The sequence below is a fragment of the Vulpes vulpes genome, chromosome 12 (genome assembly GCF_048418805.1).
Source record: "Vulpes vulpes isolate BD-2025 chromosome 12, VulVul3, whole genome shotgun sequence".
Lineage (NCBI taxonomy): Eukaryota > Metazoa > Chordata > Mammalia > Carnivora > Canidae > Vulpes > Vulpes vulpes.
Genome location: NC_132791.1, coordinates 169,072,611 through 169,086,802, shown reverse-complemented (window position 1 = coordinate 169,086,802; position 14,192 = coordinate 169,072,611). Strand labels below are relative to the sequence as shown.

At 48.0% G+C, this 14,192-nt stretch overlaps 1 protein-coding gene across 1 annotated transcript in view; it reads left to right on the top strand.

The window, feature by feature from the left end:
* CRISPLD2 (cysteine rich secretory protein LCCL domain containing 2) overlaps positions 1-14,192 on the top strand; it is a 64,909-nt gene that overhangs the window by 37,449 nt on the left and 13,268 nt on the right. Inside the window, exons 9-14 of the mRNA XM_026004925.2 lie at positions 109-175; positions 625-755; positions 2,699-2,742; positions 4,645-4,717; positions 6,870-6,945; positions 13,909-14,042. Coding sequence (XP_025860710.1) covers positions 109-175; positions 625-755; positions 2,699-2,742; positions 4,645-4,717; positions 6,870-6,945; positions 13,909-14,042 — 525 coding nt within the window. The remainder of the gene's footprint in view (positions 1-108; positions 176-624; positions 756-2,698; positions 2,743-4,644; positions 4,718-6,869; positions 6,946-13,908; positions 14,043-14,192) is intronic.

Here is a 14,192-nt window from a genome sequence, read left to right as displayed (position 1 = left end):
CTCTGATATAATAGTAAAGCTTTTGTAGGAGACAAACCCAGATAAGTTCTTGGCGAGATTCCATCAACACGTTCACCTGTGAAAGTCATCTCCTTTCTTTTCCATTAGGTATCAGTGCCCCGCAGGCTGCCTGGAGAGCAAGGCAAAAGTTTTTGGGACTCTCTTCTATGAAAGTGTAAGTGTCCTGTGTGGACTCCCACCGTGTGTTTGTAAAGGAGGTTGGTGGTTCCTCACGATGAGATTTCCTTTCCACCCCTCAGCCTGAGAGCTGATCCGCACATATCTCTGGGATCACGGACTAGTAAAGCCACTTTGGGGAACAGGGGCTGACCCTCATGAAAGTCCGTCTCCATTCTAGACCTAGCATTAATGTGCTCCACTGGATGGGGAGAAAGGGCTGTTTGTCACTGTTCTTAGTTTGTAAAGCACCTCGGATGAGTTTTCTAAGATAAGCTACTCCAGGAACAAAGACGTGTTCTAGGGAAAGGAAGGTCAGAAGTGGGGTGAGCTTTGGCCTGACGTTTCAGCTTTTTGTGGGTTGAGGACAAACATCCTGGATATGTCTAAGAAGCCTGGACAAAGGCCAATTCAGATGGACTTATGGTGCCCCGTTTCTGCCCCCAGTCATCCAGCATATGCCGGGCCGCCATTCACTACGGAATCCTGGACAGCAAAGGTGGCCTGGTGGATGTCACCAGGAACGGGAAGGTCCCCTTCTTCGTCAGATCTGAGAGACATGGTGTGGAGTCTTTGAGGTAACTATTCTGTGATCAGGGTTCCTTAAAACATTTTCCCCCATGGGTTATGAAAACATTGTCGAAATTTCGAAAAGCACCGAACAGTATAATGAAGGAGGGGGAAAAAAAACTATAAAGATAAACTTAACTATGTAGCTCAAAAATCACCCCATAGGCGAATTACCGTCTTTCCCCCAAGTGGGTTTTTCTGTGTTTAACTTGGCTGAGTTTTGACCCTTTCTTGAGTTTATAGGTTTCTTCCTGATTAGCATCTTTTCTTTCTAGAGAATGAGGCTTTTCATTTTAAAAATATATTTACTTTTTTTGCAAGATACTGTTTTTCAGATAAGGCCTGCAGAGGGCTGCAGGGAAGGCTGTCCTCCCCATCCTGACTCTCTGGGGAGCGGTGGGGGAGGCCACATCGTATTCTGTCCATAGAGGCATAAAGTAACAGGGAGCATGGAACCCAACAGTGGCCAAACAGATTGACTCTACCCTTCCCCTGGTCTGTGACCTTGGGCCAGTCCCTTCTGAGTGGCAGTACCTCGCTGGTCAAAGAGGGCCATGGTAGGACCCAGCTAGTCCACAGAGGTACAGCCAGCCAATCTTTAAAATGATAAAGTTCTTCAACAGTCGCCAGGAAAGATCTGTCACCCAGAGCCCTCAGAATGCACCCCTCCTCATGCCCGGGAGCCCCCTCCCCATGCAGGATTTAGTGTCTGGCCCAGCAGGGACACTGGGGACCCTGTCCCAGCTTCCTGCAGCCCTGGGCCATGTGCATTGCATCAAGAGAGCTTCCCCGTGTCAGTGCCCTTCCCAGGGTCTGCAGCAAGGACCACAGTGACCAAAGCCCCTGTGTGTGTTCCAAGGAGTTCCACTCAGGACATTTCAAAAACCACATGAGTCATTCCCCTTTCAAAGGCCTGGTTCTTCAAGAGGTCTTGCAAAATTCCCTCTTCGTTTTAGCTAGGGACTCAGGGGTTGTGTAAACACAAGAGCAAGGAAGTCTAAACGGAAGCAACATATTCTCGGAGGCCCAGTGACCTAATGCTGGCCACACGAGGCTCAGCAGGGGCACCAGGTTTGGGGCCCACGTGGCCCAGCACGCTTGTCACAGAGCTGCTTCTGGGCCCTCCCAACTGCCAACTTTGCATCTGGAACAGAGTTCTTCACATTTTAGGGAGTCTGCAAACAGTGACACAAAGCAAATCAAAGCTTTATTTTCTCTAACCTCTAATTGAAATGTAGTATTTCCTGCTGGTATGAACGTTGGCCCCAAACCACAGTAGCATTAGCAGGGCCAGCAACCCTCTCACTGGGACAAATCTGGTTGTTGCGGCCATCTGAAAACACGGTCTCTGCCATCATTACCCTGAGACAACAGCGGTTAGAAGACTCGCCTCTCTATTGTGTTTTTAATGCATTCACTGGAATGCAGAGTCGTTTTAATACCTCTATAACAATGTCATAAGTAACTGATTCTCTGTTAATCTTGTAAATATATCATACACATTTTATTTTTTTTTAAATATTTTATTTATTTATTAATGAGAGACTTAGAGAGAGAGAGGCAGAGACACAGGCAGAGGAGTCCCATGCATGGAGCCCGACATGGGACTCGATCCTGAGTCTCCAGGATCAGGCCCTGGGTGGAAGGCGGCGCTAAACCACTGAACCACCCAGGCCGCCCCTATCATACACATTTTAAAGTCACTTTTCTGTGAAGAGGTCCATAGGCTTCCCAAGGCTGCCAGAGGGGTTCTTGGCACAGAGAAGTTTAACGAGCCCCGCTCTGGAATGTTCTAAGGGTGAGCCCTACTCTGGAATGTTCTAAGGGCTTTCAGGCTGATGAGAAACAAGTAGGAAAATATAAAGTTGAGGCTGAAAATAAAATAAATGCAGGAGCAATCTTGGACTTTTAGAAACGATTGTTTGCATTTACCTCCTGTTTTCTTTTCTAGCAAATACAAGCCTTCCAGCTCATTCGTGGTGTCAAAAGTAAAAGGTAAGCTGGCCAGTCTGTTTTTATGGAACTGTAATACACAGGTTATCTTGGGTTTTCCTGGAGATGTCATTCTCCTTAGCTATTGATTGTGTTTGATGCCTGTTAACACTGCTGTGCTTAGCCCTTAAAAAGGCATTTGAAAAGAGGCTCCTGATGAGGTCAATTCTTTAACCGGTTCCTAAACATATCTGAACTTGGCATTGGCCCTAAATTGCTACCCCAGAAATGTGGGCCTGAGGTTCTCAGCTGAGTGTTGCAGAAATACTAATGCCTGGGTGTAAAGCACCTGATAGGAGATAGTCTGTTCCTGCTGGTCCACAGTAGCAACTGGAGCCCTGTGTTGAGAAGGGTGCTGAAGCCCTATTCTGAGCTCATTAGAAAATAGGGCTTGATAGACCAGTATTGTCTGCCATGAGGACCAGAGGAAAACGCAAGGAAGTATGTGGCACATGTTTGCCATCTCTGGCCCAGCTTTTCATATTGCCTATAGTTTAAATTGCCTACGTATTTTTCTATTGTCTAGGGTACGTTCATTCAGCAGGGTGGGCTGCATCCCTGCGAGAGCATGCCAGAAGCAGAAGGGGAGCTGTGCATTATAGTTGCGCAGACTGGGCACTGGACCAGAATAGTCTCAGGCAAGCGGAGGCGCAGGGGCCCTTCCTCAGGAAGCTGGCCTGCCAACCCTTCCTTTCCTTTGGGAAAGCAGTTCTTGTCGTCATAGCCCCTGGATGCACAAAGATCTGGTTAGATGATTTTATAAAAACATGTGGTAGTTTTTTTCCTTTTTACAAAAATAATGCCTATTTATTCCAGATAATTTAAAAATATGAAGAAGCATTAAAAAATTATTGGCCCATATTCTTCTACTTAGAGATAACATTTGTGAACATTTTGGAAGTACTTTTATAATTTATTTTCCCATGATTGAGTATGTGCGCTGGTAATAAACTGATACACTTTTAAAAATTGCAATGGAATTACATAAATTTGGTAACGTGATTTTTTTCCCTAAATAATAATGTATCAGGAAGATGCTTCTATGCCTTTAAATGGTGTTCTAAACCTAATTTTAATGACCTCCCCTGCCTTTCATGATATAGCAACCTGTGGCATATAGAACCAGTCCCCTTTGTTAGACTGCTACACACAAATGTAGGCTGGACCAGAGGTTGGCAAACTACCATCCTCAGGGAAAATCCTGCCTGCCATCTGTCTTTGTAAATAAAGTTTTATTGGCACACATCACACCCATTCATTTACACGTCTGCTATAGCTGGTTTCTGCTCCTCCAGCAGTGTTGAGTGGTTGCTACATAGTCCATAGGGCCACAAAGCCAGAAATACTTAGCCTCTGGTCCTTTAGGAAAAGTTTGCCGAGCCCTGGACTAGCTGACGACACACTCTCAGAGACCACAGGCAGCCAGTATTAGAGCCACTTTCAGACCTCTGTGACCTTGAGGATGAGCTCTAGACCAGGAATCGGAAACCTGCCCTCCCACTATGCCCTATGTGGACCCAGGATGGTCTCTGGCCTTTGGGCCTCTGTTTTTCTCCTCTGTGTAATTAGAATAATACCTGCCGTGAGGATGGGGTAGGGGAGAGCTTCAAAATAGAAAAGCAGATAAAAGGTATCGTTGGTCCCATGGAGAAACTATAGGGGGTGATAACACTCCTGAGCCGTAGACACACTCAGGCCACAGGGCATCTCATCCCTTGAGGGGCCTGAGGTGAGGTGCCAGTCAGTGCCAAGACTCAGCACCTGCTGGCTTCTTGTCCCACCTCTGTTCGAGGACCCAGTGAGCCCCCAGGACCTGCTTGTCCAATGACCTGTTTCACAGGCTGGTAGCCTGAGACCCCAGCTTGCCAACGACCTCACCGTTTCCCATCATGTTCCTGTCCCCAGTGCAGGACCTGGACTGTTATACCACGGTTGCTCAGCTCTGCCCGTTTGAGAAGGCGGGGACCCACTGCCCGAGGTAAGGCCCACTGGCATCTGGTTTTGCAAATACAGGGGCTGAGAGGAGGCATCATGCTGAGTTGTGGGGGAGGGGCGGGGGGGTCATCTCATGAAATGAAGCACAACTGCGTTCTAGGTGTGGCCCTTTGGTGCAGACACCCAGAAAACCGACTTCTTCATGCTCAGAGTTACAGACCCGCTGGACTCCTCCCTGAGACCACGGTTCCCAACCCTGGCTGCCGGATAGAATTGCAGGGCATCACCTTATTAGGAGCTCCAGGCTGTCACCTGTCTGCTTTCAATCAGTTCCTTGATCCTTGTGCTTCATCTGTGACATCTTCTATGGGTCATTTTAGAACCAGCTCATTATACCCCAGCTTTTCTGGGGTGTAATCTGCACACACTAAAATCCAGCCATTGTTAAGTATGCAATTCTACGAGTCTTGACAAATGTACCCAATCGCGTCGCCACCTCCACAGTCAAGCTGGAGAATGTGTTCATCATTCCAGAACGTCCCCTCTCATCCCCCTCTCCCTCCACCTCACACCCATGTGTCTGCCAGCCACTGGTCTCCTTTCTGGCATTATAATTTTGCCTTTTCTAGCATTTCACACAAACAGCACCATCATAATATGTAGACTTCTGTGTCTGGCTTCTTTCACTCTGCATAATACTTTTGAGATTCATCTGTGCTGCGAGCATGTCAGCTGTTCCCTCTGTCGTGTTGCTATGTGGGGTTCTATTCTGTGCACGGAACACAATTCGTCCAAGGAATAGGTTTTACATGTGTTTACCCACACCTTAATTGGCTGGTTTTCGGAGGATGATGATTGGTGACGTAAAGTAACCTTTGGTAATGTTGGCCTCTGAAGTACCTGGTAGTCCTCTTGGAAGCTATGAATCCATCTCCTGGGCCTCTAGGCCTATGGACTTTCCAAAAGACTCACCTTAAAACTAACATGTAGACACCCTCAAGGTGTGTGCAGGGAAGAGCCTTGGGAGGGTGCTGGTGATGGAGAAGACACTGGGTGGGGACCCCCACTCCTCCCCTCTGCTGCTCACGTTCCCCCTGGAGCTTTCTCATTGGCTTCTACCACCAACATCACCACCATGCCGATCCCCTTGGAATATTCAATCAAGAATGACAACTTTTTATCAAGTATTAAATAGTTAACCCAAATATTCAAGAGAAGCAGAGGAAATTATTTCAGAAAACATAAAAGAACAAAGATCTTGATCTAGTGCAAGCTTACAAAACACAGGTTTCTGACCTGCCATTCTAGAAAAAGTAGGAAAGAATTTTCTTCCCCAAATTCTTTTTTCTTTTTAAAAATCTCACATACATCTTCCTTCTCTCCTCCCACCTCCCCTCACACCTGCCCCCCTTCCCCCCAGACTATTTTAACTTCCCAGTGCCTTTGCCTGGCTCTCTTACCTGCCAGAATCTTATCTGTTGTGGGGCCAGATGGTTTCCAGCCACCATCTTGGTTTCTTGGTCTCTGGGTTCCAGTAACATGGTGTATTGTTGCAGATAAAAGCTAAAAAACCTTTTCTTAAATTCATGCTTTTTACTGATTTGAATCTCTTGTACCCCTAGGACCCACCCATTTCCAGTTTGAGGTATTCTCCTCATCCCCTATGCCTTTAACAGGGATGTGGTGACTGACCCAGTGGTGATCTAACCTCTTCTGCCTTAGGTTATCAGTGCCCCTTCCCTGGAATAGTCTGACTCACTGAGGTGAGGGCCCTCCGCCCTTTCCGCCCTCACCCAGGGAAGTGGCCTTTAAAAAAAGTCTATTGATTATAATCTCTCTGATTATGAGGTACCCATAATATGAATTGGCCAACACCCACAAACGAAGGTTCAATCTCTCCCAATCCCATATTCACCTCTCTTACATATTTATTCTTTTTCACCTTGTTATTTTTGCATGTCTCACTTATATGGAATTTAAAAATTCTGTATGCACTGTTTACAAAGAGGGAAAATATCTACCACTGCTAGGGTGGGAGAGGTATATTTTTTTTCTGAAAGAGTAAACTGTATGGTTGTCTCCTTTCCCATGTAAGAAGTTAATCTTGAAATTCAAATAGGGAAGGCCAGCTGCTTCTCAAGAACTTTTGTTTTCTAATGATCATAACCATCATACAAATGTTTCTTATTTTCCAGAGTTCATTGCCCAGCACACTGCAAAGACGAGCCATCCTACTGGGCTCCTGTGTTTGGAACTAACATCTATGCAGATGTGAGTATGCCAGCATTTTCCATGACCACCTCTCAAAGCATGCTAAGACCTTAGAAACCACGTTCCAAGGCCTGGATACCAGAAACCTGAGATCTCATTCCTGTGCTTCTAGCTAAATTTAAATAATTTATTTCTGCAACCCTACCCTTGTTTCCCCATTTATAGTGGTATTAGTACTTCCACTTATGTATGCTTATGAATGCGGATGCAGGTGTACCTCATGTTATGAAAGTGTTTTCATAGTTTGGTACATTGAATCCTGCTTCCACATTCATGTGCGTTTTTAATATGAGGGCTTTCACATATCACATATATCATTTCCCCAGATATTTAATAATCTTTCCAGCTCTCTGCTGCATTTATAGAACTGGTCCACTCTACTCACTGCACTTCTTTTTGGCTATATCTTCACTTAGCTAAAAGCACATGGAAGGTGCTACAAATGAGACTAATTTACTACTTGTTCATAACCACTCTTATTACACTGGAGTCCATTCTTCCACATTTTCTTACTAACTTTAACAAGGAAGCTTTAGCTTGATTTTTCTGAGTGAATCTTCCAGAATATAGTCTGTTCTTTCCAGTTGCCCAGGGTTGAGGGACATGGTGTCCCAAAGATGGGAATGTGGTCATAGCCCTGTGCACCAGGCTGTGTGATGTTCTTGCCAAGTTGCTTACCTCTCTGTAGAATTAGCCAACTGGGCCTTTCAAGTCCAAGGAATTTTTGAGGCCTAACATTTCATGATTAGTTCAGCATCACTCATCCCCAGCTAACATTTTTACTCAACTCTTTTCCATCTTCATATTAATTGTTCTCTCCCACCCACCACCACAATCTTTGCCTCCCTCTGCTTCATTTGTTCCAAATTCCTATAAATATGAGGTCACTAAGTTCTGTAAAGTCAAAGCAACCTTCATGACTACCTTTTTTTTCCCCTCATCTTTTTTCTCTCCTTTTTTAAATGAATTTTTTTCTTCTCAGAAGCCATTCAGCCGAAATTGAGTTTTAAAATTTTAATGAAGTAAAATAATGTCTATCAATTGTTATACCAAATGTTTGACACAAAGCCTGCTATTAAAGATGGAGACTTTGATTTTAAGGACTTAAAAATAAAGAGATAGGCCAAATTATTCTAGCGAAATACAGAGAATAAAGCAGGCGTGGGATCCCTGGGTGGCACAGCGGTTTGGCGCCTGCCTTTGGCCCAGGGCATGATCCTGGAGACCCGGGATCGAATCCCACGTCGGGCTCCCGGTGCGTGGAGCCTGCTTCTCGCTCTGCCTATGTCTCTGCCTCTCTCTCTCTCACTGTGTGTCTATCATAAATAAATTTAAAAAATTAAAAAAAAAAAAAGCAGGCGTGACAATATTGCTATCTGAAAAGTGGAATTTAGGGTTAACCATACTGAATAGGACAACACAATTCATTGCGCAGTAGCACAAATGGTATAATTTATGAAGATAAGAGATCAAATATGTACGCACCAAACAACAGCTAAACATATAAAGTTTTTTTAAAAGGTTAAAAACGCAAGGAGAAATTGATGAAAATTAACAAAAATATAAAACTATCTTTTACTATGTTTTAGGTTCTTTAAAAACACCATTTCTAGGTATTATTGTCCCCATCTTATAAGAAAGTAAAGTGAGGCTTAGAATAACCTGCCTCCAAATCACATAGCTAATACAGAGCCACGATGAGATGCTGTGAGGTTATGTCTTGCTTTAGGTTCTTTTATTTCCCTACTGTACTCTGCTTTGTTTAAATGTACCTGCATTCATAATTACACTGATGTGAATGGGCACGTGAGTGAAGACCTGTATGCAGTCTTTAACTTGTTCACTAGGCTTTTGAGCTTTTAGAACCACAGTGCTCACCGCAGGACTTGGCACATAATGATTGTTCAGTTAATGTCTGTTGAAGGAATAAATAAGTAAAGATGCTACATTAATCAATGTTTAAATATTAAGCTCTTCAGAAAATAAAAGAAGGAAGGGAGAAAGAAAGAGAAAGAGAGGGGAGACAGGGAGAGGCGAGGGGAGGAGTAAGGAGAGAAGGAAAGGAGTTCTGTCCATCTCAGAGGTTCTTTCCTGGCCTTGGTTTCTAGGTCACTCTGTATTCTGGGAAATGACGATGCCTTTTGGAAAGTGTCTGTTTAGCTAAGAGATTTATTTTGGGAGAGTTGTCTCCAGATCTTCGAAGGGCCTAATAGAGCCACCATTCCTCCTGCTCACCCATAGTGCATTACTTGGCAGCCCCTTCCCTCCGTGGTGAGCTGCCTACAGGAACAGCAGCAGGGTGTAGCCCAAAGAGCAAAGTCTTGGTCACAGATGCAAATTTAAGACCTGGTTGCGGGATGGTGGATGAGCCTTTCTCCTACTCCGAGCCTCAGTTTTCTTATCTCTCTTCCCTGTCTCCTTCGGCTGCTGGATAAGTTCTCACACTTGGGCATACATCAGAATCCCCCAGAGGGCTTGTTCAAACAGATTTCTGGGCCCCACCCCAGCATTTCTGACTCAGTGAGTCTGGAGGAGAGCCAGAGAATCTGCATTTCTGACAAGTTCCCAGACGATGCTGATGCTGCTGGTCCGGGACGACAGTCCCTTGAGTGTTTTCAATAATGGTGACGGTGACAGTGATGATTATGGTGGTGCCCAGTTATCTTATTTACTAACATCTACTGAGTGCTGCCTGCAGTGAGCCTGCATTCAACCCCTGAGCTCATTGCATCTTCCACATAGTCCTCTTAGACTCTTCCTGGTCCCATGAGGACTAATGGGCAGCTTGCTGGCTATGGAGGGCAGTCCTGGCTCAGCTGTTTGCCAGCTGTGTGATTTGGGGCAAGTCATTTAACCTCCTTGAACCTCTTTCCACTCCTCTGTTAAGAGAGGACAATAATACCTACCTTGCAGGATTATTGAGAGATTTCTCCATCACTGCACAGGGAAACTCATACAACAGGGCCTGCCTTGGTAAATGCTCCTAAGTGTTACCTATGATGATCCCCCCTTTATATCAACAAAATAGGGGCTCTCGGGGTTAAAGCAGGTCATTCAAGGCCACCTAGCTGACAAGTGGTAGAGGCAGGGTGGGTTCCAGCCTCACTGAGACCACATTTGTGGTGATGGCAGCAGTTAATAAGCATGCAGATGTTCGTGTTACTCGGGCCCTGAGGAGAGAAAGTGGACAACCTGTATCTTTATAGAAGCTTGCCTCACGAGGGGAGACACATCTGAGGAAGGGAGAGGAAGGGGAAGACACGGGTTTGCCCAACGTTGTGGTTGCATGAAGAGGTGTGTGTTGATAACGGACGATAGCTGTGCCTATCTCGTGAGAAAGATCCGGCTGGCTGGGTGGTGTTCATACTCATGGCTGATGTTATCACAGAAAACTTTCTGTGCCACTGGTGTCCAGAATTCCTCTGGGGACCGGAGGCAAAGGACAGTCACAGAGGGCGCAAAACCAGAGCACCCCACCTTCCGGCAGCGTTTAGTTCAGAGGACGCGCCTCCCCAGGAAGGGCCTGCGCGAGGTGGGATCGGGGCCCTCCTGGCACTGCCGTGGAAGTGGCCGCTCGGTCGGTGGAATGAGCCGCAGCCGAGAGGCAGGAGGACTGCCAGTTCGGCCCACGCATGGGGACAACCTGCACGTTTGCATGCACGCGGCGTTAGAGCGCCCCGGAGGCCCTGCCTCCTGATCCTCGGGTGCCTCACAGCCTTTGCAGAACTGGAAACTTGATCGTTTTTCTGAGATGATCCTTAAGAAGGCTTCCTCGTGCAGACAAGGCAACTGACTGTCCCCGCTTCCCTGGGCCTGAGGGGGCTCCCACATTCGGCGCTAGCATCAGGGTCCTGCCCACCCTACGGACTCCCAGAGCGCTGCCTGCACCCCTGGGGCCTCCCAGAGCCCGCTTTGCTAAGGAACCTGCCCTCGTCCGTTTATTTATCAGAGAAGCAAAGATGTGTCAGGGCAGGATCGGCCGTGGCCTTCGGTTCCTCACTTCGTCACAGGGGTGAGCACTCCCACGTCATTGGTGCGAATGCTCGCTTGGGCTCTTGGGCTCTGCCCTTTCCACAGCCCTCGGCATCCCCGGGAACAGGCCGGGCGGCCTCTGCTGCTGAGAGCCTTATTCTTCGTATGCAAAACCAGTGGCTTCTCGGGCAGGACCTGGTTCTGAAGGAGGGGGCAGGAGCCCACAGCCTGGACGGGGGTCCCTAAGAGGGACTGCCCGGGCTCCCAACAGGCTGCAGGTTCAGAGCAGCCACGCATGAGATTTCAAATCTGGATTTTCAAAGAGCCCACTTGAATCCGTTCACTCGCGTCTGGTGTTAGGAACCTGCTCATGGGCTGCTTGTCCCATTCAAAGGGCGGTTTAGGGTACGAACTCCATTCTACGTTCTGTGTCTGCACTTGGCCACTTCTGATGCCCCGTGTAAGTAGAATCACACAGGGTTCCTCTGCACCAGCCTACTCTCTTCAAGAAGGAGGTGCCGGCTGGGCTAACCAGTGGTTGGAACCTGAGTCACCCCCCAGGGGATTCCTGGGTCCCAGGCACTGCGCAGACAGGTGGCCTTGAGAGACAGCCAAGCCCAGACCCACCCTCCTGCCGAGTGACCATCATCTGGTGGTGTTTGCACACTGGGGGCACGGCTAGCAGTGGCCTCACCTCCACTCCCTGCGTGGCACATGTATGGCACAAAGCATCCTCCCCCATCTACCCTCGACACACACGGAGTCTGCGGGTAAAGCCCCCAGTCATGGCCACGGCCATGGCCACAGGTCACTCGGTCATGAATGAAGGCAGGGACTAGAGTCAGTCCTCCTGCCCTGTAGACATCGGCCTGACTTTCTGTCTTCAAGTTGGCAGGTTGCTGAGCTGGACTGAGCAGCTTGCTCCATCAGCCTGGGTGAACACGTTATCAGATGTCACTGGGGCCACCCTCCTGGTGACTCTGTTTTCTGAATATTTGGAAGTCATCAAACTTTAAGGGACCTCATCCGTGGAACATGTTTGTAATAAGACAGTGATTAGAAGCTGTGTTGGTGTCTTAGGGCTGCTGGAATAAATGTCCACAGACTTAGGAACCTCACACTACCTCCTTACTGTCCCACAGTCTGGAGGTCAGAAACCCAACACAGGCCTCCCCAAGCTCAGGTCAAGCTGTCGGCAGAGCTCTGTTCCTTCTGGAGCTTCCAGGAGAACCGGTGTTTTCCTGTCTTCCCCACTTTCCAGAGGCCGCCCACAGCCCCTGCTCGTGGCACCCCCTCCATCGGCAAAGCCAGCGGTGTGGTATGCAGTTTCTCTGACTCTGCTCCCTGTACCCCCCTCCTGGAAGGACCCTTGTGATGACTCCTCACAAACTCCTCGCTTGACTCAGTCACCTCTGTGGCGCCCTTTGGCCACCTGAGCTCACACGGTCCCAGGCTCTGGAGACGGGGATGTGGACACCGTTGGAGGCCAGTACTCTGCTGACCACAGAAACATAGACTTTGCTCAACCGGAATCTCTGCTAAGCCACATTCCGCATGACCCTGGCCAAGTTCTTGAATTTTACAAACCCCATGCTTTCCGGCCTGTAAAATGGGAATAGCGGTACTCACCCATCCCATTGGAAGATGAAATGAGATCACAAGGCAGAGGCAGTCAGCCCAGGGCCTGGCACTGAAGAGGCTCGGAGTTAGGCATTAGGTCTACTGGGAAGGAGGCTGGTGGCCCCACAGATGGATCGGCTCAGCCCCTGTATGCAGCCCTGGCTACTCGTGAGAACCACCTGACCAGTGTGTAATTAAAATGCTGAAGCTCAGGCTTCCCCCACAGCAGCAGAATCCAGTGGGGTGGGGAATGGGGGGCCAGGCGCTGTCACTGAGTGAAGATGCGGCAGGTGGCTCTGGGTTGCAGTGAAGACTCATGCCCACTGCCAAGGCCAGGGCTGGATTTTACTCCAGGCTGGATGACAGGATCATGGAAGTGGCAGGAGAATGTACTTATGTGGTTCTTCACCTTGAGTGTGTCTCACATCACTTGGCCCTAGTCGGGGGCAATTCTGATTTAGCAGGTCAGGGGGACCAAGGACCAGCCACCCCACCCCTGAATGAATCTCCCCAGTTTGAGAAATGTCTGAGAATTGCCCAGACATTAGTCCCAGACATTTCATCCTGAGGATCATTTTTCTCCTATATAAGACCCTAAATGAAAGTTTAACTCAAGGACGGGTTTATTATCCAGAAATTCAACTACTCCATAATCTTGGAAAACAGCACATCCTGCCTCTACTTCAAAGCCAGTGGCTCCCTTGGCCCCTAGAATGAGCCTAAAATCCCTTGTGGTCCTCACAGCCCCACATGATGGGCTCTGTTCACCTCTCCCTCCTGTCTTGCCACACTCCACCTGACTTTCTGTATTCCAGCCACCCTGGCTGTCTTTCTGTTCCTGGGACATGACAAGTTCACTCTTACCCCAGGACCTTTGCACAGCCTGTTCCTAGGCTGGGGCCAATTCTTTTTTGTCATCCAGATATAAGCTCAAAAGTCACACCAAGAGTGGTCTTCCCTGATTAACTGTTTAAGAGAGTGCCTCCACCCAGTCATTTTATCTCATGAGCTGGTTTTTTCTTCACAGGCAGAGTTGCTTGTTTGTTTGCTTGTCAGGCTCCCTCAACTGCATGAAGGCAGAGTCTTTATTTTGTTCCCTGCTGGGTTTCCCTGCATCTAGCACAGCGCCTGGCACATAGTAGGTACTCAGGAAATACTTGCTGGAATGAAGGAATGAGTGCATGAATGAATGGTGCCAGGTTTCTCTGGAGAGACCCCTGAGAAATCAAGGTGGTGATGGGTATTTCCTAGGGGTAACTTGATCAATGCCCCTTCCCCAACCAGGCCACCAAGTACTGGTTGGCAGTGGCAGGGTCTTGCCTGAGAGCACAACATCCTTGACGTTGATCATAGCTCTTCTCGCGCTTTTAGAGTTCAAGCATCTGCAAGACGGCCGTGCATGCAGGAGTCATCAGGAACGAGAGCGGGGGCTACGTGGACGTGATGCCTGTGGATAAAAAGAAGACTTACGTGGGCTCACTCAGGAATGGAATCCAGTCTGAAAGGTAGGGCTGCGTTCTCTGGCTCTTGACACCCAAGGCCTGCCACGGGTGCCCCTGGGGCCCCTGGGAGGAAAGCCAATGACCTTGACCTTGAGAGTAAAACTCAGGTAGGCTTGCACTCATTCTCACCAGAATACCCAAGACGAGCCTGTT